General features: G+C 54.8%; 1 protein-coding gene across 5 annotated transcripts in view; it reads right to left on the bottom strand.

The window, feature by feature from the left end:
- The window catches only part of LOC125950767 (all trans-polyprenyl-diphosphate synthase PDSS1), a 34,628-nt gene that overhangs the window by 5,024 nt on the left and 7,104 nt on the right, over positions 1-22,500 (bottom strand). For all 5 annotated transcript variants that reach the window (XM_049679029.1, XM_049679049.1, XM_049679058.1 and 2 more), the window contains 4 exons: positions 10,919-11,068; positions 8,871-9,010; positions 7,209-7,350; positions 4,865-4,954 (listed from right to left, as the gene is read on the bottom strand). In XM_049679029.1, coding sequence (XP_049534986.1) covers positions 4,865-4,954; positions 7,209-7,350; positions 8,871-9,010; positions 10,919-11,068 — 522 coding nt within the window. The remainder of the gene's footprint in view (positions 1-4,864; positions 4,955-7,208; positions 7,351-8,870; positions 9,011-10,918; positions 11,069-22,500) is intronic.

Raw genomic sequence — 22,500 nt, 5'->3', positions numbered from 1 at the left:
ATAGTCGCATCTCGCTGATAAACACTTAAAAACAAAACCAAAAACGACAAAACAACACACACAAAAAAAAACTAAAAAGAGAAAGGAAGAGCGCATTCCGGCCTCCACAGCCACGGCCGGCGCATCCGCGTCATTGTGTGCTGGGCGCCTCATGCGAAAAGCGGACAAGCCGAACGAAGGGAGCGGAACCATGCCTTTGACCGTTTTGGCTGGTGGCATACAAACTGCGGCGTTTGGAAAGGATATCGCCGAGAGTAAAATGATGGCGGTGGCACCATCACCGGGAAAACGCAACGGTTAAGCGAGCATGAGGTCACACACACACACACACACACACACAAACGCACACGTTGAAGCTTTGCCAGAGGAGCGCGGCAAGGTCGTCTAATCCACTGACCAATCATCACGATTGCAGCAGCAGCCAGCTGCTGTCGCTTCAGCGCATAGAGATCAAGCCCCAATGCGCCTATCTAGCTCTAGTGTGTGTGTGTGTCTGTGTGTGCGATAATGATGGTGCATCGTCTGGTGGTGTGGTAAGTGGGTCAGCAGCAGCAGCAGCAGCAGCAGCAGCCTGCCACTTTTTCACGCTCGCTCGCTCGCTAGGTGGAAAAACTGCAGCGGCGTGACTCCGGTTTTGAGCCCGGTGGTTTCGATTCGATGCACGTCCACACACACACACACACACACACAGGCGCGCGCGCGCCCAGGCAAGCACGCTCGTGCATACGCGGTTCACAATCTCTTGGCGGCCTCAGCCTCGGCTGCCCGGATTGCCCGGTGGCGGACTAGTCGGATCGGCGCGGAGTAGTTCAGGGTCGGCATCTGGCTCTGGCTCGAGCGAACTGGTGCCTAGCAGTGAGCCGCTATGGCACGCTTGTGCCAACGACCAAACGGGTATCTCTCATAGATCTCATGTGCGCGTGTGACCTTCGAGCCGCAAATTCTAACCCCGAATCGCGGATTCCCCTTTTTCGGGGCACGCAAAACAAGCCGAGAAGCGATCTGAATTGTTACGAACAACCTCATCTGTGTATGCTGCTGCTGCTGCTGCGCACATTCCGGGTCCCGCGTATTTGATTGCTCGCTGTTCCCCTCGCCATTCCACAAACGCGGCATCCCCTACAGGCGCCTAATCGCAATCGTGCGATTTCCGCGATTCGAACTCGCCTAATGATTGCGTGATCGCGGAGCGGAGCGGTATTGACCGGTTTGAGACAGAGCCCGGGCACCGAATAGCACCCTCCCCCCCCACCCCCTTGCCATGCCTGCCACCAGATTGTGAAGCCTGCGCCGGTGACTGAGATGAGCTTGCGCAGGATGAGCGCCTTTTGCGAAATGAGGCTGTGTGTGATTTGATCGTTTTTCGTTTCGGTTTTGTTTCGTTTTTTATTGTTTTGTTATGCCAACCAGATGGATGAAGCGGCAACAGGGTAGTGAGGCAGGTCGAAGCACAATCACAAAACACAAAACGGAAGAGAAGACGACAGACGAAATCACAACCAGCAACAACAGCAGCAGCAACCGTAACAAGCAGGCGGAATAATTCTGGGCCGAACAACCTTGAGCAGTCTTCTGGCCTTGCAGGATCACTCATCATCTCACACTAGCTGAGCATTCACCCTCACACTCCAGGGAAAAATCGAAACGATTTTTCTAAATTTCTTTAACAACCAAAAATAAACTGAAAACGATTAAAGCTGACCATTTCCAACTGACAGATTTTCGTGAGTAGGCCGCTTTTTAGTAGTCCTGGCTTTAGACTGCTACCGAAACACCAAAAGCCAAACAACGCATGGATCGTCTTCGACCTCTCTTCGGTCGGTTGACATTTTGCATTGAATTCCCCGTTTTTTGCGCTCGCATTTTCTCTCTTTCTCCCTCCTCTCTCTTCATCACACTCGCCAAAGCCGGACACAAACGGGGGTAGCAGGTTAGTGTGCCGTGTGGCCAAGTGGCTGGCTGATGTCGACCGTCCACCGTCCACCGTCCTTATCGATTCACCTGCATTTCTTGTTTGTTTGCTCGTTCACACACACACAAACACACATTATAAAGCGCAGTCTCGGTCTGGTTCGTCCCATCGTTTTCACCCCCCCATCTGTTTCTGGTAGTGCTGGTTATGGAATTCGCCATCCTCTGCCTCGGAGCCAACGGGTGCCAACAGGCGAAACGATCGGCACAAAATGCAAAAAGAAAAAAAAAAGCAACACGAAACAAGCTGGACCGCCTCGAAACGAAACGGAGAGTCACCGTTAAGAAGTCTCCGTGCGGTAGCAGAACCGCTACGGGTTACGGTTCCGCACTTGGGGCCCCATTAAAATTACCTCCCCGCTCGCCACCGTCTTCGTGGATTTATTGTGGTACTGCTGCTGCTGCTGCTGCTACATCCGAAAACGATTTCTCGAGAGAATCGCAGCGGTATGTTGCGTAAATAGCCTGCATGGTTGGTTCTATGCCACGTGTCGTCCTACCTTACGACATACTTCCCCTCCTTCCATTCTCTGCCTTTCGGAAGGCCGGATCCGGGTTCTGGTAAAACGGTTTTTGAGGTTCATCGCGATCATCACCTTCAACGCGCGCGCGCCCATCATAGACCGGCCGAAGGTCGGACTCGCTCGCTGCGCTGCGCTGCGCATCGGTGGCGTAAGTGGGAGGGTGAGGGGATCCGCATTGCAATTCGCTGACAGCAGATTACTGCTGCACCCCCTTCCCTTCCCCATTCCCCCTGATGAGGTGGAAATTGAGACAAATTTATAGCCACCACCCGAGGAGCTGATGGTGGAGCGGCCGCTTAACCGATCGTGAAGGCCCCCCGCCTCCTCACCTCCCTCCCTCTCTCAACAAAACGGTGGCAGCAGAAGCTGCAACGATCAAAGTGACGACCGTGGTGGTTGTTGCTGGGTAATTGGTTGAAATGGGTTCTGTTGCGCCGCCAAGCGCGGGCCGAGAAATCGCGTAAAGGAAGGGCACCGGAGAGCCGTTCGGCTGTGGGAGGGAGTGGATGAGGTAATGGGGTACGCGAATCACGCCGGTCCCCGCCGTTCCGAATGGTCACTTAATGTCAGGGACACAACGGATTGAGCGGATCAATCGAACGTTTCTCGCTACCACCGACTTGGTTCCAGTCGTTCCATCTTGAGATGAAGATGGGGACCTGTGAGGAGGAGAACGAGGAGTGGGGAGGGGGGAGAGGTGCACGATTTGATTGAACCATGATCATCATGCATCATCGAGTGATTCCGGAGGGCCCACCATCTATCCATCCATCCATCCATCCATCCGTTGATGTCACCGTAATTAGCCATAAAAGCTGTTCATTACAGCGGTAGGCATTAGAGCGTTGGTGTGCCTACAAGCCCTAATCTGCCTCTCTCCCTATTTCCCTCCCCTCTCTCTGCTTATGTTTGTTTTTGTTGCGTTGCGCCACACAAAGCGCTGCGGCTGGCAAATTGAAACATTAAGCCATCAGGCCGTTCGCACTCATTAGGCTCACGTAGTCGTCGCTCGTAGTCGTCGCTCGGCAGAGTGATCCTGCTCTTCACACCTTCTTCCTTCCCTCGCTAGCGGGCAGAGAACAGCCACACACACACACACAAGACCAAGGAAATATCACGGAAGCGCTACAACCGCACAAAAGGAACCCATTCGCAGGCGGTAAAGGAAAGAAACAGATAGATCGAGAGAGAGAGAGAGAGAGAAAGAAAGAGAGAGGGAGAAAGAAAAAGCGAGGAGAAAGTTGAGGTAAAGAATGGCAAAGCATTGTTCTTAGTTGCGCGCCATCCTGGACTCAGTAACGCGGCTCTCGTCCTCGAGAGGTAACCTCCGGGAAAGCCAAGGAAAAACCATAACCCTCCGCTCTCCCCCTCCCTTTCCGGCGCACTACCACGGAAGAGTCGGTGCTACGTAAGCGATCCGCCTGGCAGTTGCGCCATCGCATCGCGCAAAGGGTGTGCAGCGGGTTGAGCCCCCGGAGGGCCGCCCCGTGAAGGGTAGATTCCCTTTATTCCCAATGCCGCCACAGCCGCGTGCAACGTCATCGGCGTGTCGCAGGTTGTTGTTGTGCGGTGTGCGGTTCGAAAGTTGAAAAAGTGAAAGGACGAGCTGATCAGCGAAGAACAATCGCGGGGAAGGAGAGGGGAAAGGATGGTCACCCTGAAGGGGGAGGGGGGGAGGGAGGGAGAAGCGGGCTGGCATTTTTGGCATTCCTCCCGGGGCTCATGGCACCATGGAGCGGCCGTCACTAGGAGCAGCGCGCACGGAGCGGTGGTGACGGACCCCTTAAAGGGGGTCACCGATTCTCTGATCGAGGCAGGTTTTCTCAACCCCCCCCCACCCATCACAGACAGACTTTCTCTTCCTTCCTACGCACCACATGCTCGCTCATTCTCTCTCTTTCTCTTTCTCTCTCTCTCTCTCTCTCTTTCTCTCGCTCTTTTTCTCTATGCACCAAGACGATTGATCGGCAACGATCCAATGGTACTGGCACCGACCGAGTTTCGATCCCAAAGCCTGCTCTAAGCGATCGAACGTCACCGCATGGTGACCGCAAAAAACACCTGTGTGCGCTTCCGTTTTGGGGTCACCGGCACATTTGGAGAGCTTCCGTTTTTCCGCTTCAGCCTCATCGTCGTCGTACCGCAAGCGATTCGAATACGATCGATACTCGCTGATGTGCTCGCTCGTTGGGGAGGTGGCAAGAGTGGTAAAGGTGGCGTGGGGCACACACAACTTTCACAAAAAAAAACGCCCAACACGATGATGCGCAAACAAACTGCTCCGCAGTTGGTAGCCCCTGGCATCTCTGCGTTCCTCTCTTCTTGCATTCTATCTCTGTCCACCATTCCACCAACTACACTCAACTCACCTGGCTGAGGATATGCGTCACTTCGTCGTGCTTCAGGCGGGCCAACAGCATCGAGGCGACGGAAAGAATGTAATCACCGGCCTGTGTCACCTGGGATGAGGATGAGGAAAACGAAACAAAAAAAAAAGAAAAATGGCGTTAAATAACAATCAATTCGATTATGACTAGCGCGCGCTGCGATGATGTTGACGATGACAAAACGTCGAAGTGTCAAAAGCGGCAGCAAAACAAATGACAAATGCGCGCGCGCGGTGGTCCACCACCAATTCCCACGAATAGCAACGGGAAAAAAGTGACCGTTGTCCCCCCCTCGTCCTCATTGCTTCCCACTGTTCCCTTGTTTATTGTGGGATTTGCCTTTCCATAAAAAGGATTAGGTAACAGTGAGCGCGGGCGCGCGCGCTCGCGCACCAACGCGTAACCGTGAGTGCAGCGTGGTGACCTCGTCGTCGTGAACGAACCGTTCCGGGGATCCGAGGATCACAGGGAGGGAGGGGAATCCGTGTTTATGCTGCACCAAACGTGCTAAAATCGGACCAGAACAATGTGAATCCGGTTCCGGCGTCGCTGCCGCGGTCAAAACTGTCCGAACCCGAGCGACCAAAGTGATCTGATGCAAGGGCATAGCACGCTTTGCACCTGTCAGACACACACACACACACACCACCGCGAACGAAGACGGATGTTGTGCAAACGCGTTTTCAGCGGACAAACGATCAATCTTCGATGCTCACTTGGCGTTTGGTGCCGATCTCCGGTTGGTTGCAGTGGCCACAGGCCACATAGTCTCATCCCGACACCGCCGTAATCACGCGGGTTCCGTGGGGATTTTTCCTCTCCCCCCCTAGACCGGAGGCGCCTGGTTTGTTATATCTAGGTTCATGGCCGATCGCTGACATCTTCTTTGTGTTCGCTGCGAGGTCACAGCACGCAGAAGAAGCGTGGATCACAACACACATACACTCTAGGGGTAGGGGTATTACCCACCCCGGGGGGGAATGGTGATGGTGTTTCGATAGCGCAATTGTCCCGGTCGTTGTTACCGGTTTTCGCGCCATAGCTACTCGCAAGGTTTGGTTTTTCCCCCGGTGTTCCGGGAACGCCCATTCCCCGGTTCAGGGACATCTCGTCGAGGGCGCTAAGGGTGCATCATGGTCCCCCCCCCTCCCCTTCCACACTTTCCCACCTCACTCAGAATGGCAGATGCGCGAATGGCCAGCATTGACCTAGCCAACCTACGTCCTGCCGTTCATCGTGCACCTCGCTGCCGATGAGGTGACTAAGTGTTGAGAAAGTGCTGTCCTCGGAGGAGGGAGGAGGTAGGAGTCATCACAATCGCACAGTCCATTACACTTGCCTTCAGCATGCGCAAAATAACGCTGGAATGTGTGACAACAACACGATGCGGGCTTTCACCATTGACACCGCTGACGGCGGCGCCAATCGTCAACGCCAACCGACTGACTTCATTAGACAGCCGAGTCACGGCAGCGCGCATGGTGTCGTCCGTCACAAACATACACCCACCAGGCGTTTGCTGGATCGTGCGGATGCGCGACAACGGTCCGGGGTTCGCAAACATGCAAACCAAGGTCGTCCACGTGTGGTTGTCGCCGCAGAACACCGTCCAGTGCCGAGTGTGGCACGCGCGAGAGTGCGGTCGCACTCGAAATTGGAGGAATTTAATTGGCCGCATGCCGTAGCAACACCCGCTGTTGCAACACGCGGTATGCCGAGCACGATCCGGTTGTTAATCGATGGTCGCGCCACGCCGTAACAGCGTAGCGGAAGCACCACACCGCAAACGACATGCATGACGACGACGACGACGACGCCGACGCCTCAAAAAGCGATTCGATTGCGATCGCTGTTTGATCGGGGATCCGGTGGGATTCCCCACACTCTGGGAATGCGTTGTCCAGCCCAACCCCTCGTACATCCTTTGACGTCAGCGAGGACAAAGCAGAGCAACCAGCACGCCAGCGACATGTGTCGGAGGACCAGCAACATGATGGCATTGTGACGTCAATCGAGGAGGGATTCCGCCAAAGTTTGCGCCTGATTGCGCAGGCGCAGCCCTCGCGTCCCTGGGCTGCCCAAGGCTAGCCAGAGCCAAAGCCTACTGCGACGCTGCCGTAACCGTTGTGCTGCAATCGTGGCAGGAGACACACATACAGACGAATTTGGAGTTTTGCATTTCAAATCGGGCTCGTATGGAGCGATCGAGCATCGCATCATCGGATTGCATCGTCGCCGTTGTCGTCATCTTGCCGTCGGTCGTTATCGCGGACGCAACCAGATGCCCAACCGGTGGCGGCCACCCACCCGGGATCGGAAAACCTACCTTTTTGTGGTTCCACAAGACGTTCACGCTCGGTTTGCCCCGTCTGGCAAATGACTGATCGATCACATCATCGTGCACGAGGCTGGCGGTGTGAATCATCTCCGAAATCATTGCTATCTGCCGCTGGGCGTTCACTATGTTGCTGGGAAGATGGAGCACACGAGGGGAGGAGAGAGAGAGAGAGAGAGAGTGTGAAAGAGAAAGAAAGAGAGAGAGAGGGAGAAAGAGAGAGAGGAGAAAAAGAAAGAAAGAAAGAGGAAGAGAAAGTAAGAGAGGGAGAGAGGGAGAGAGAGAGGAAAGCGGTTAGTCAGCGTCGACAAGCCTCATGGCGGATGGTCCCTTCATTGTCACAGCAACAGCAACAGCAACAGCAGCAGCTATCCAGTCAGCAACCATGAGGATTGGAGACACCGTCCTATGCTAATGATTGTCCGCAGCAATCCCCAAAAAACGGACCCCAAACTGACCGAACAGTAACGTTCAGTTTTCGGCGGCGGCGAGGTCAGTGCAGAGAGAGAGAGAGAAAGAACAAGAGAGAGGCCTCGGTTATGGTAGGTAGTTATGAATATTAATGAGGGGTGTAGGATGAGGGTGTAGCCGATCTAGCACCAGCGCCCTCTCTCTCTCTCTTTCTCGTGCCCTAGACCATGGTCCAACCATTGTAGAGATGTTGTTATGGTTACCAGCTTTTCTCTGGTCAACGTCGTTGCCGTCGTCATCGTCTTGGAGCCCGTGGCTCGTGGCCATGCCAATGACCACGCTAATTGACATTCCCTAAATAGCCAACATTTCTCACACATTCCGCGTTCGCTTTGTGTTCCTTGCGAAGGTCCTGCTAGACGGCGGGTTCCTGTTTTGTAATCAAACACACCACCACAACCAATCGGGCACAATCGCTAGCGGCCATGCATTTGCATATTCATCGAGCAGTGACCCTCTCCCCTCCCCCCCACCCCTTCCTCTCTGGGTGGGTGGATGGATGGTCGGGTCCGGTCCACCCGGGGTCCAAGGTTCCAAATCCGAATACTCCACCAAAAGGCGTTTACGATTTGATCACGTGGAAAGGCAATGCTTCTTCTCCTTCTCCTTCCTTTTTTCTGTTTCTTCTGCTTCTTCCTCTCGATGTCGAAATGGTCCCGTGGTTTGATGGCGTGACAGCGTGGCACAGCCGCTATCGGCCGTTGATGACGACGACCTGGCGGGCCTTGAACCACACCACATCGACAACCCGGATCCTCCAGCTTCACAGCCCATCACAGGATACGATGATCGCGCCGTTTCTCCGAAAGGGAAGTCCTTGGTGCAGGTTAAAGGTCCTTCCTTGCCGCTGCTTGCGTTCATTGCGCTTCAATTCGGTTCGACCTTATCCCGGTCATGGTCACCCCCCCTCCCAACGATGTGGCCCCCAGCGAGCAAGATGAGGAGCGTGATGGTGTTGGTGCATCGACCCCAAAGAAATCTCCCCTCCACCCCTTCCATAATTCAGTGTCGCTGCGCGATGACCTGCGACTTGCGGTGACCGATGATGATGACACTCATGATGAGGAGTGGTGGTGTTGTTGATGTTGCTGCTGCTGCTGCTACTGCTGTTGCAACTGCCGCCTGCCACGCACCAAGGCCGACGGCGCTGGTGGTGCGGTGGGTTGGGGCGGATAGGCGTACCTGTTTTCGTTGTGCATGTGGTAGTTGAGGGCCTTCGCCATCAGCATCGCAACCATGGGCCGGAACGCTTTACCCTGACCGTCGAAGTAGTACACCGCGATCTTGTTCAGTTCCTGGTGGTTCGTGGCGCGGCTAATTTCCTGCTCGGTGAAAGAGAGAAAGGGAAAGAGAAGGAGATAGAGAGAAACCAATTAGTATATGCATTGCTATGACGAACGCGAACTCGAAACATGGGCAGTCCCAAGTACATTGGCACATGAAATAACCGTTGCGGTGGAGAGAGAGAGAGAGAGAAGGGAAGGTGGGTGTGAGGATGGTATGAGGTGATGGCTTCCTCCTGGTTTAGGTGTGCTCGACATACGGCGAGCAGAAGGCCGCGTGAAAGCGAATAGCGTAGGTCCTTCACCGCGGAAATCGACGTTGCAGAAGGAGTGGGCCAACCGGGCGGGGTTGGGATTTAGGTACGCGATTACAGTGGGAATTACCACCCTGTCCCAGTGCTGGGTTCGCCATTGCATTGCACTGATGCACCGGAAAACCGATGTCCCGGAACAGGGCGAACCATTTCGCGAAAACCCGATCGGACGAGTTCCTTGTGATGGCAATGAATGATGGCGATGACCTTGAAGAAACGATGATGACCAGGCAGAGGTCACACCGACCACAGACAGATGGGCACTCAGCGCATTCCTCTCTCGCACTTTTCTCTCTCTATCTCTCTCTCTTCTCTCTATGTTTCTTCTACATTGTCCTCGTCCAGCAGACGACAACGATAAACAGGAGTTTAAACTAAGGTTGACGATGCTGAGGAACGCCTCTAACTAAATCTAAACTGTTCTAACGCCTCTCCGTCGGTTGAGTATCTTGGCTACAGCCACGTAGGCCCTGCCCTGCGGATGTCACTCTTTCCTTTTCGCTAAAGGTCAGACGTGGTGCTTGCTCCAGGCTACGGCCACCAGCATGAAAGACCGCATAAGCCAGAATCGAGCACATCCAGCCACAGCCACCACATCCGAGGCGATCCCACGGTTCTTACCGGCAGTAGTTGCTGGACCCGGAGGGGGTACCGAAATTCATGCTTCAGTACTACCTGTTTGGCCGAAAACTCGTTTCCAGCGGTCGACGGTCTCTCTCAAGAAAGGTGACACATTCTGCCAGGTGCTCCAGGCGGGCCTGGCCACCAGAAGGCTACTAACAGCGCACCCTACCCACTCCTCTAGCATCGTCTTCGAAAAACTGTCGAATCGTGGCTGAGCGAAATCCAAAACGAAAAAGAAGAGACAACATAGACCAACTGCCAACAAAACATGCGACTACGAAATGTGATGATTGCTAAACAACCTGTTTTGTTGGGTGTATCACCGCGCGGAATCACGTTTCCGTCTGCCATGGGTTGTTTCTATCGCGCGATAAGATCGCAACCAGCGGTACCGATCGAGGAATGCCGTCTAGATACCTAAGAAGTAAAATCGTTTCGTGATGCAAATCGACAGCCGAAACAGACGAAAGGTTCCTCTACTATTAGCTGCTTGCAGCATCAGCAGCAGATGCAGCAGTTGAAGTGAGCCCCCGTTTGTTCGGAACCGGATGTCGGACGAACGCAAGAGCAAACTATGGTGCTCAAGTTCGCTGAGCCCACCCGTATATTCGAAGGGTTACTGGTATTTTGGTCGCTCCTGCTACGGTCTAGCTTCTCCATATGTCAAGTGCTCGTGAACTTCAAATATCGGACCTTTTTCCTCTGGAGCTTTTTAAACAAAACACGAAACTGTACTGCTGTAGCGTCTTCCTTCAAGGTGATCGGTAATGGGGTTTCAACTTCTCCGAACGATGCATTGGCTGCGTTTTCTTTTTCCCTCCGCTAACCCTTCTCAGCATCGCAAATTCTGTTGCTATCTGGCCCAAGGGAACCATTTTCTGGATTTTCCATTGTGACAGAACCACTGCAATGCCACTGCAATGCTTGAGCAGCAAAGCGTTTCACTCAAAGTTGAAGAAAAGTGATCAGAATTGAACCAGAAATTGAGAGCGTGTTCAATCGCGCTTACCTGTCTAATGTCCTCGAAGATGTACTTCAGCTCGTCGTCCAGCAGGATGTAGGGATCGATGTTGTACTCCCGGATCGGTCCGGCTGGCTGCTGTGTGTGCACGGAGCTGTACCCTCGCATGCAGGGGTGCTGCAGCGTGACAGTGGCCTTCTGTGGAAAAAAGAGCGAGAGAGCGGCGTGATAAAACGCCGGAAAATGGCGTCGGATTAGTGACTGGGTTCCTGATCGGTGTTCGTGTTCGTGTTCGTGTTGCGTTTGCTTCCCGCACCACGCGAGTGATTAGCGCATTCCCCGAAATTCAGACCCTTTCCGCAAACCCTCCTTTTTCATAGGTGTGGTACATTGGGACGGGTGTGAAAAGGGGCAGGTGGGGGGAACGTGGAAGGGGGTGCTATTTTTGCCACATTTCGGAATGGGGACCCCACAAGCAAAGGCTAGGCAAGACTCATAATTGGCTGGCCAAATATTTCGCCAAGCGTTACGCCGCACTGTGTGTGTGTGTGTGGGTCTGTGTCTGTGAGCGAGGGGGGGGGGGGGGGTTGTACAAGGAACAAAATGGAACGAGTGGACGCGGGGCGAACGAGGGGGTGATGTAACGCTCACCGTTGGTAACAGACACAAGAAGAAGACGAAGACAAGGAAGAGGAAGAGGAAAAAGAAGAAAAAAAAGAAGAAGAAGCAGCAGCAAAACCAAATGGCGATGGCCCCAGACCCGGTAATGGTGCTCCACCACTAGCCCCCCGGGGACCTGTTTGAAGCAGACAGCAGCAGCTACGACAACATCGACAACAACTTCGACTGGCTGCTCGCTTGGGTACTGCCTATAGTTTGCCAACAGCAATCACCACAACAACAACAACAACAACCACATCAACACCGAGGTTGCAACGAGAACTGACGCGGAACTGCATACCGAGGTGCAAAACCAGCAATCTCCAGGAGGTCAAACGCAGCGATCGACCCCAAGCAGTGCCTGTTGGATAGAAGATCCACATTTCTGAAAACCTGAATGCAAAATAGGAACCAGCAACAGGAACCACCAAGACGCGGAGAGCTCATTTCGGGGCAACAACAAAAAAAAACGCCTGACGCCTTCTCCTGCTTCCTCCTGCGCGTCAGTGTCAGCCCCGGTACCGCGCCCAGCCAGTTGTTCAGGGCCGTTTCAATTCACGCTGATCATCACACGCTCACGCGCACGCTAGCGGCAGGAAGCTCCTCATTTCGGTGCCCCACACACCATTGTGTGCGACCTCCTTCCCCCTTTCCCCAACCAACCGGTTGGTCTTTGGTGACATCAAACAGTATGCCATGCCCGGTGTGACATTGGCTAGCAAATTTACCATACCCGGGTGATGGAATGAGTGTCGAACAAAAAAAAAAAGAAAACAAATGGGTCCATTAACAAAAATGGCATCATAATTTTTCCACCTGAAAAATGTCAACTGTAGTGTTCTTGCAACTGTAGAAAATGAGGATTTGTGGAGAGCAGTGCTGGGTGCTGTTATCACGGTAACATGCCAAAGAGTTTGAAGGCCCCTGGTCGACGGAATGTCCCGGAAGCAACGCTAGCGCAAGCGCAAGCGTTCAATCGAAGCACTTGACTAGCACCTTCCGATTTATTCCTTCGGTTCCGGATCGATCACGATCACGGAAATGGCAGAAACAGAAATTCCTACGAGGAAGTCGAAAAGCATTTATGACTTATTGGTTTTAGGTCATGTGGGTCATAAAACGGACAATTTTTTAATGGCAATGCATGTCCACAAATAGCTCGACAGATGGAGAAAATATGTCGCTCTCGATAGCCGATAGTATACATGGAATAAAATGGCCATTACCATCCCATAAAAAAAAAATCACACACAAAAACCTGGTATGGATCCATTCAAATCTTATCGCACACACCCCGATCACTCGGCAAACTGATGTCGTTTGAAGATGATGGTTCCTCTGTGTGTTTGAGAGACAGAGAGAGAGAGAGAGACCGAAAGAAAAAATGAGAGAGAGAAAGAGATGGGGAAGCGAAGAGGTTCAATTAACAGGCCATCCGCAGCGCACCGCAAACAACTCATTCAGATAGGTTTTGTCTTTGTTACAAGACCTCCTACCCCTCCTCCTCCTCCTCCTCTGCCCACCCCCTGCGCACGGCAGACACACTCCCGGAAGTGGAGGATGGGACTCCCCGCTTCAAGCGCCTTCAAACGGCCCAACCAGCACATTACATCATCGACCGTCATCGGCGAGCCCCTATTGCCATTGTGCTGTGTTGGGCTTTGCGTCTCGTGTGTACTGTCGGTTGGCGAGAATGATCTTGACCGTCACACACTCGATTGCTGGACAAGTGGAAGTTCGGCATCGACGCCAGCTTACACGCCCAGGACAACTTTCATCCTCTTCCAAAGAGAAAACGGCTGCGTGCATCAATCGCACATGTGTCGGGCTATCGTAGGTTATGGTCTCACTAACTAGTAGTATTTCTAGCTCGATTCTACTAGTAGATACGAAATTATGAATAAAAAGAGATAAAGAGAGAAGAGAAAGAAAGTGAACTATCTGCTGCATCTGCTGCGGAGCACCTCCCCTCCATTCACCAACCGTGCTGTACGCACACAGAACGATCTTCTCGAAATTGCAGCCCCAACGGTGGCAGGCAGCAGCAGCAGCAGCAACTATCAGAGTCAACCATTTGGAGAGCCGACCTACCGCTAAAGGAGCGGGGTGTCACGCGCAATCGACCTGCCCTACTTGCCTCATTACGTGAGTGCGTGCGTGCGCTGGGCCGCTCCGTGGCGCTCGGACAGCCACAGCTGTAGGCGCGCGATGCACCCCGGAGAAGGCGAGCTAAACACGCATCGTAATGCTCGACCAATTCACACATCATCATCTTTAGAAGGTGCATCTGGTAGCAGTAACAGTACTAGCAGGTGTAGTAGTGGTAGTAGTAAAAGTAGTAGTAGTAGTAGTAGTAGTAGTATCAGCAGGGTTAAGCTTCATATAGTTGAGTGCGATCCGATCCGGTGCACCGCGTCTACGTCTGTGACGCAACCAACCGCATTGACACACGGCAACGCTTCCCAAACAACTCGTCTACTCTGTCACTACCAGTACCACCCCCCCCGATAGTCTTTCTGATATCCTATCAGGATACTCCGTGCGAACTCCACGCGCCTACGCTGGAGTCATCCCGCGTATCCCTAATAACTAATAATTGACCTGAAGATGACTGAAGACCACCGAAAGGGGTGCCTTAGCTTCCGTACAGCGCCGCCCCCTTGTTGCTTGCTGGTTGTAACGGGACTTGAGAAAACCGGGACACCCAGCCTGTTCCGGCCACAACTCAGACAGCAGACCGGGCGAGATGTGTTAGTGCCTGCCCACGCACCTGCTTTTGCGGCAGGCAGCGCAGAGTTGTAGGGCATTCGGTGTCAAACAACATCCTTGAACTCATTTCCCGATTTCCCCGCAAGGGGGGATGCGCTACAAAACAACATTCCTCTGACCGCAACACACCAGGCAAGTGTGTGAGTGTGTGTGCGTGCGCGCAAATTGTTGGTGTGCCTTCCCCAGGTTGGCGATACGCGCAAAAGTTTGTGAGAACGGACGCACGGACGCACGCGCTAGTGTAGCAGTGTAGCTACCCGTGTTGCTCTTGTGTCGCTTGGCATGCGCGCGCGCACGCGTGTCTGTGTGCTCGAGAGTGAGAAAGTAGTTTTTTTTGTCGTCGTCGTCGTCGTCGTCATCGTCGTCGACGAGAAGGCGAGCTCGAGGCTCGCGCTGTGTACGAAAGTGAGAAGCGGGAGAAAATGGCTGGCACTCAAAAAGAGAAAGTCTACCTGCCTGCCTGGCCTGCCTGCCTGCCTGTCTGCCAACCTACCCGAGCCAGTCAACCGAGCGAGTCGTGGGGGGGGGGGTGTTTGATAGCAAAAAAAAACGAGCCAAAACCAAACACACACACAAACGAAACGGGCGGAAGGATGCGAGGTGCGTGAGCGGAAGATCGTGGATCGTCCTGAGCCCCCGGGGGGGGGGGGGGGGGGGGGATAGGTGCGCGCAAATCGCGCGGCGCGGAAAAATCAATTAAACTTTCCCCTAAAAAGCCTCATCAAACACACACACCCAGCCGACTCGCTCGTTGACCCGGGGGGGAACGAGCACGTGATTTTACGGTGGTGGCGACACGAGCCATCTTGAGCCCCCTCCCCGATTCAATTGGGGGAGGGCGTGTAGGCGTATAGGCGTGTAATTCAATTACACCGAAATGCTACGTTTGTGCGGTGTTGTGGTCCATCACTTTCTAATAGTGATAATGATCCGAAACGCGCTAGCGCAATGTGGTAGCGCAACCCAAGCACGCACGCACGCACGCACGCACACACACACGCATGGCGCGGCACGGGAACTTCGAGCCGTAGACCGATGCGGCGCGATACGTGAAGAAAGCCGACCGGAGGAGCAGCGGCGGCAGTAGCGGCAGGATTCGAAATTGGATCGATTTCTTTTTTCGCTTCGCCTGTGGCCTGTGATGGGGCAGGGCGCGAGGGAAAGGTGTCGTGGTCGTGCGCACTGCTTTTGGTGGTGGTGCTCCGGTCCGTCAGGTACCCGAGACCGAGCGATACCGTTACCACGAATGAGGCGCGCGAGAAGAAGAGGCAGGGGCTTTCGCAATTCGACCTACCGCACACTCACACACACACACACACACACACACACACACACGCAGGTACAAACCAGTGGACGAGCAACGGCAGGTGTTCTGTGTTATCTGCTCTTTTTCTTTCTCTTGACCAAAAGTGACCAAAAAGTGAAGAAACACGACTACCATCATAGCCGAGAATGAAGAAGTATCAATACTGGCCCAACACTGCTAGTATCTGCGCCCGAAACCAATTCCCAGAATGACAAGGGCCTACTTGCCTTGGGCTTGGGCTCCCCCCCTGATCCTTGCACCTTGTCCAAGTAATCTCCAAGTAGGAGTGGTCAAGTGTGCATTGCTGGAATTGCTTGGACTTGGACGAAGTCGGTGGAGGTCGGGACAAGGCGGAAACAGGCATTACTGCCCGGCTCTGCATTAATTCCACGTCAAGTGATCAGATCTTCTCGGCACACACACCAGACCCCTTGAGGCGGGGTGGGGTAAGGGCGCGCGCGCTTCAAACGTCGATTGGCGCATCAGCGGCTGGCTGGTTGTTGAAAGGTTCACGGAGAGGGATGCACGGTGCGCGATGGTGCAACCGGGATTGTTTGGTTTGGGGTTTGGTCACCACCGGACCCGAGACCGACGTTTGTCGTCGAGCGTTGTTGAGCGTCGCTGACCGTAGCAACGCGTGTCCACATCGCGTTGCTCCGTCCCCGGCCGAGCGTGAAGGAGAGGAGCGGTCATCGGGCACCAGCCACCAGCGGGTGGCGATCCGGTTAGCGATGAAACGGTACCTCTCTCGCGGTATCCCCGGGATCGCGACCCGCCTGCTAACGCCTGTTCTAACGATACGTCTCCACAACAACAAACCCACGGCGGCGCTGGTCTGGTGCTGAAGCGAGGAAGCGAGCAGCGATTTAGCAGGGACCAGAGGTCAGAGAGTGAGGCACGTCATGTCGTCGGTTGTGGTTGCCGCCCCCTCCCAGTCACCACAGGCGCAGAACAGCACGCGGCGCACGCGGCAACTTGAGCCGATCGATTACCGATCGGGCCGCCGGTCCGGTTTGTGGCCACCGAGCGCTCTTGCATGCGCGCACCAGAGCCGCCAACAAACACTGTGAGACAGTCGATTCGGTTCGGTGGCTTCCACCAATGAAAGCGAAAACGGGTTGCGAGCGAGCGAGCGCGCACCCAACCAGTTTTATGCAACCTGAAGGGAGAAGGCGAAGGGGGGAAGGGGGTCTGGTGCACCCGTCAGCCCCAAACGGTCTAAGGCATCCGTACACACACCGGCATTGCAGCATCGCATCGCCACAACTAGCAGCGAGTCCCGCGGCCCCTGAACGCGCCGTAGTAGCTAGTACGCTAGTACGCTAGTGTTCCCTAACGGTGCAGCAGCAACACGCCCACCAGCACCAGTTGCAGCAAACGACACTTCTACTGCGCTCACTACAATGTGCCATCTTGGAGTGTATTTGTTTTTTTTTTTTCGGAGAAGCTCATAAGCCAAGGCAGAGTCCGCCCATGGAGCGTCAGGGCGGATCTCGCCGAGGATCTGTCCGCGCATCAGCTTAGCCAGTCAGAGAAACGGTCCGAAGTTTGATGTAGAGACCTTATACCACGCCATAGAGGGTCATAGGCGCCTTTTTCCAAGAGCCATAGCGAACGAAACCGACGCCCGGGCCCGGGCAGACAGGACACAGTGCATTTGGTATCCGTTTCCCGTTCTCTGCTTCTTACTTCTGCAGGTCTACCGTTACTACGAGGCTACCACTTGGAAGAGCGACGAGTAGTCGCGGTGGGGAACGAACTGGTATGGTATTCATTGGATAACCTCGTTGATGGATGGACCAGGGACCTGCTGCGTTACTGCGCACCTGCTGCTGCTGCTGCCGCCACACAACAATAGACCTTTGCTGGCTGACAGGCTGGACAACAAGGTACACCGCCATCAGCGCCCGCTAGGCTAGCAAGGAAGCACCTTGAAAAGACAAGGCAACATTGTGCCCGCAGCAATCCGCCGCAATAGCGAGAAAGCGCGTGTTTGTTTTGTGAGAAACCCCCCCCCCCCTCTGAAACGAGGAGGAGCCTGCCCGTGAGGACGTGCCCGGTATGCGTAACGAGTTCCGCCTTCGAACAAACGACAGCTTCATCGACAGCCGCCGCCGCCGAAGGTGCCCAACGCATGCTGATGACTACTACCATCATCCACATCCACAGGACGCTAGGATGCTAGAAAGAAGAGCCAGCAGACCCAGCAGACCCAGGTGGGATAGGTGACTGGATTTTAAAATTCCGAGCCGCTTCTCGAGAGACTCCTAACCCAACAGTTCCTCCTAGTAACAGCGAATCCGCGAATCCGAATCCGTCTGGTTGGAGCACAGACTCGGTGGAATCACGCGCACTCATACACACGCGCACACACCATCACGTCCTCATAATGGGAGATGGGCAGAAAAAAAGGTAGCGAAGTGACGACGCGTCGTGAGAGCCTCGAAGCTCCAATCCAATCGAGGACCATTGCGCGGGTATGACGATCGTACTGGTGTGTACTTACGCACCCGATGAGCATGAGCGGCAGCGGCAAACACATACGCACACACACACACACACCTGCCACGCATCGGTGGCATTTCCATTGGCATTCCTGGGCGCAAGGCGGGTTCAAGCATCGCATCGCAAGGCGATGTGTGCCTGTGCAGCTGCTGCACCCTCGGCGGTGTATGTTATGCAAATGTTACCACCACTCCCTCACAGCCCCACCCATTTCTCTTCCCCCAAGCTGCCCCTCCTCCCTCTCACAACACTCTGAGGACGTGAAGGGATGGGGAACCCTCCCGAATGGGACGACCTTCACAGAGCGGTCCCCGTCGAGTTCCCCCCATCGAGGTCTTGCAGCTCGCTGTTGCTAGTAGTAGTAGTAGTAGCCCAAATCCAGTGAAAGTTGGGCTACAGCGAGAGAAAGAAAGAGAGCGGCATACAGCGAGAGAGAGAGAGAAAGGGAGAGAAAGAGAAAGCCTGTGCCTCCGGGGGATAAGGAAGTGCGCGCCGTCGTCCGGATGACCGACCAAAGACATCACAAAGCGGCCAGCCCTGGAAGTAGCTCATGATAGTGTGCCTCTGTCGGTGTCTGTCTGTCTGTCTGTGTGTCAACCCTGTGTCGCACGACAGTAGCACGCAAAGGTCGGCCATAGTTCGGTGGTGGCGGCCTTTGTCTTAGATGTGTACCTGTGTGCGAGCCAAATCGGTAGCTGTAGCTGAGGATTTTTACGATGACATTTTGATGATGTCGCCAGATGCTCCGAGAGATCCGAAGGGCTTCGTAGATCCGCCGCCTTCAGGGGTACGCAAAACGCACTGCAAAACGCCTGCCCGGTCCAGCTCGCGAAACCGAAATCCGAACGCCGAAATGCCGCAAACGCAAAACGCAAAGCCCAGCGCGCATATCCAGCAAAAGTGAAAGGCCGCGCGCGCGCCGCTGTAGGTAGGACATGAAAAGACCTTGGGGCTTGGGACGTATAGTCCCGGGAACCCAAAACTACTACACTTGCTCTGATTACGGCATCGGGGGCTGGCTGCTTGACCCGAAGTACCAGGCGACGCACAGGTGCGTACAGATGTCGCGACTTCTTCTGTGGGGGCGGCAGGTTACGGGGGAAGGGGGGAGGGGTCCTTCCGAGCACAATCGGATCAATCTAATCCCCCGGGGGTTATCTCCAGGGGAATACTCCAGCAGCACTGGAGTACGAACGGTGGTAAGCTCTGGCAGCTGGCTGATTTGGGGGCTGCATTATTGGCCGGGTTTCGAGCCTTGACAGCTCCGAGTTCCGACACCTTCGATTACGATTACTGACAGGACGGTCGGCGGCGGCAGCGGCGACGGCAGCGGTGGCTAGTGTGTCAATGAAATTACGTCACGTCATACGACGCTGCGTGACGCTACGGGTGCGATGTCGTCGTTGTCGTCGTGGCAATGGTGATGATCGTCACCGTGTGTCCTGCTGGTGGACACCGTTGGTTTTTCTTTTCTTTTTTTTCTTCTTTAAATTATGGTCTCTCTCTCTCTTTCTTTCTCTGTTTCTCGCCCTCTGGTCGGAGCCTATGAATGGGGTATGCTAATTCGCTGACTAAACTGTAAACCTCGCGTCGCGTCGCGTCGCCGATAGCCCCCTGATAGTGATGATTGATGCTGGCTAGTAATGCTGGATGGAACCCGGGCGGCGATGGCGAGAGACCTGCGGATTGGCCTTCTCCTCTCTCACTCTCGCAGGCCACCACCGACGCCGCCGCCGCCGCCATTCTCCATATCCAAGTATACCAACTTCGTCTTCGGTTTCGTCGTGGCCGTTTTCTTCTTCTTCTTCTTTTGCGTCTCGCTGGCCTCCGCTGCTGCTGCTGCGTGTTCATTTACATTCCCGTGCCGCTCCCTGTGGCCACCGTGAGCCATTGCCAGCATGCCATCGGTGGTGGTGGTGGTGCTGGTGATGGTGATGCTGCCTTCTGGCACCTCACCTCCTCCGGGCATCAGCGACACACTTGGGGCGCGACATCAGCGACATCGACGACGTCGCCGGCCCGAAAAAACTTGTCACCTCGCTAAAAGACAGACACTAAAAGCTAAAAGCCCTCCACCCCACCTCCCGCATCTTTTACACCAACCCCGCTGGTGGCCATCCGGGCCGACCAGTTGGACAAGGCGGACCCTGGACTGTGTGTGCGGACACCTCACCTCACTCACAATCGGTTGGTGGTGGTGCATTGGCGGCGCGCAAAATTGCCACACTACGCGCCAGCGTGCGTGCGTGCGCGCGCGTTTGTGTGTGTTAGCAATCGATACGCACCGCTCGCACTGGAGAAGACTGTGTACTAGGCGGTGGGTTAAGGCCGAGCATGACCTCAGTGCTAGGGCAAACACACATCAGTGGACTTGGGACCACTGGAAGAGTCTTGCCGCGATAGAATCGATCACCGCCATCACGCTATCTCTCTAGCACCCCTTCTCCCTCTCCTCGTGCCGTGCCAATTCGGCGTCCTCGGCCTCCAGCGTCCGCCGCTGTCGCTGGCGCGACCGCGGATCACAGGACGACAAATATTGTGCTTCGCCCAATATTGACTCTTCACATGAAATCCCTCTGAATGAAGCTGCGCGAAGCCGCACCCCCCCCCCCCACGATTCCTCCTTCTCCTTCTTCTCCTTCCTCTCCTTTTTCGTCTCCTCATCGCTCCGCACGAGAAAGCGAGGCCACACCGCACCACCGCACACGATCGACGGTAAGTGGTAAGCGTTAGCGAGCTCCACGCGCTGGCTCTGACGGACCGGACCGGACTGCGGACCGCGGACGGGATCGGTACTTCTGCTGGCCTTCCCACATCCGGTTACACCCGACTCCGACATCCGGCCGGGCTTCGCGCAGAATACACGCGACAGAAAGAACAGTTCCGGGCCACAGTTGGGCATTTGACCTGTTTTGGCCAACAAAAAAAACCCCCCCGTCAGAAACCGGCCGTATCCGGGGAGGTAGTCGGGGAGAATCACAAGCGGGTGGTCGGCAGCAATCACGAGGGGTTAACGAACGCGGAGATAAGATTTAAGAGCAGAAAGAACTGATATGTTGCCCTGGCTAACTGGCTCGCTGGCTGGCTGGCTCGTTGGCTGGCTGGCTGGCTGGCTCCGGGTAGGAGCGCTAGGCCACCACCACGATGATGATGATGATGATGATGATGATGGTGCGGCCAGAGAAGAGAAGATGGCGAAGACGATTATCGATCGACCGGGCGTCGCTCCAGCGGCCCGCGAACCGAAAACAGGAATCAGTGGCCTGGCCAAGACGTGGGGGAGGGGGTTGGGGAGGAGGGGAGTCGTGATAGGCACCCGGGTCTGGGTCCAATCTGGGTCACGGCACACTAGCAGCCCCAGTTTTGTTGTTGTTGTTGTTGTAGCACAGTTTCCGAAATTTATCCAACCACACACACACACGCGCGTCCACACACACACACACACACACACACACTAGCGGCATGAGAAGAAACGGTAAAGACAGAAACGAAAAACAAAAAAAAAACTTGTCTCGGAGGGCTCCTGGCTCCTCAGGTGCGCCGAGGGAGAGGAAGCGAGTGGAAGGGGGGCGCGAGGGAGTTGAGCGGTCGGTCGGGTTACCGCGTGAGATTCGTGAAAGTGGCCGGCGGTGTTGGGGGACGAAGAAGAAGAAGAAGAAGCAAAAGCAAAGAAGAAGAAGAAAAAACGGAACGGAATCTCTCGAACTCGAACTCGAACCCGAACCGCTCGGGTTCCACGGCCAGAGAGGCTTTCGCCCCACAGCCACACACACACACACACACACACACACGGTCCAGTGATAGTCGGCGTAGCAGCAAATATCAATGAAAAATTCAACCCCCACCCCCTCCCCTGGGGGCAGCGTCCTGGGCCATCAGGGTACGGGCGATCGGGAGAATCGAAGCCGCGTCCGGAATGTAGCATCATCCCCCCCCCCCCCGACCCGAGAGACTTTGTATGTGCGTGTGCGTATGTGTGCGTGTGTGTGTGTGCAATCCTTGCGGAACGCACGGCACGGCACGCCACTTTCTTCTTTCCCCCGGTTTTTCGTGGCGGAACCCATTCTAGGTCAGCAGCCCGCTGGCGGCCGCGCGGGCGCAGAGCGTGTAGCGGACCGTACCGAGCAATGCACCGTACGATCGGTGGAGAGCGAGAGCGGCGGGCACGATCGGGGTCACACCAAAAAAAAAAAAAAAAAAAAGGCCGTAGAAGAAGCGGCGCTGAACTCCACTGGCCGCCACCGCCGCCGTCATCATCAGCATCATCATCGTGCTCATAAAATTTGGAATTAGATAGAGAGTCTAAGCACATTTCAACACACACACACACACGCACGCGTACACACAGGTTGCCTAAGCTTTATCATCGACAGCATCATCATCATCATCA

This window comes from Anopheles darlingi, chromosome X (genome assembly GCF_943734745.1).
Source record: "Anopheles darlingi chromosome X, idAnoDarlMG_H_01, whole genome shotgun sequence".
Lineage (NCBI taxonomy): Eukaryota > Metazoa > Arthropoda > Insecta > Diptera > Culicidae > Anopheles > Anopheles darlingi.
Note: the sequence above shows the minus strand (reverse complement) of the source record. Positions and strands in the feature narration are given on the sequence as shown.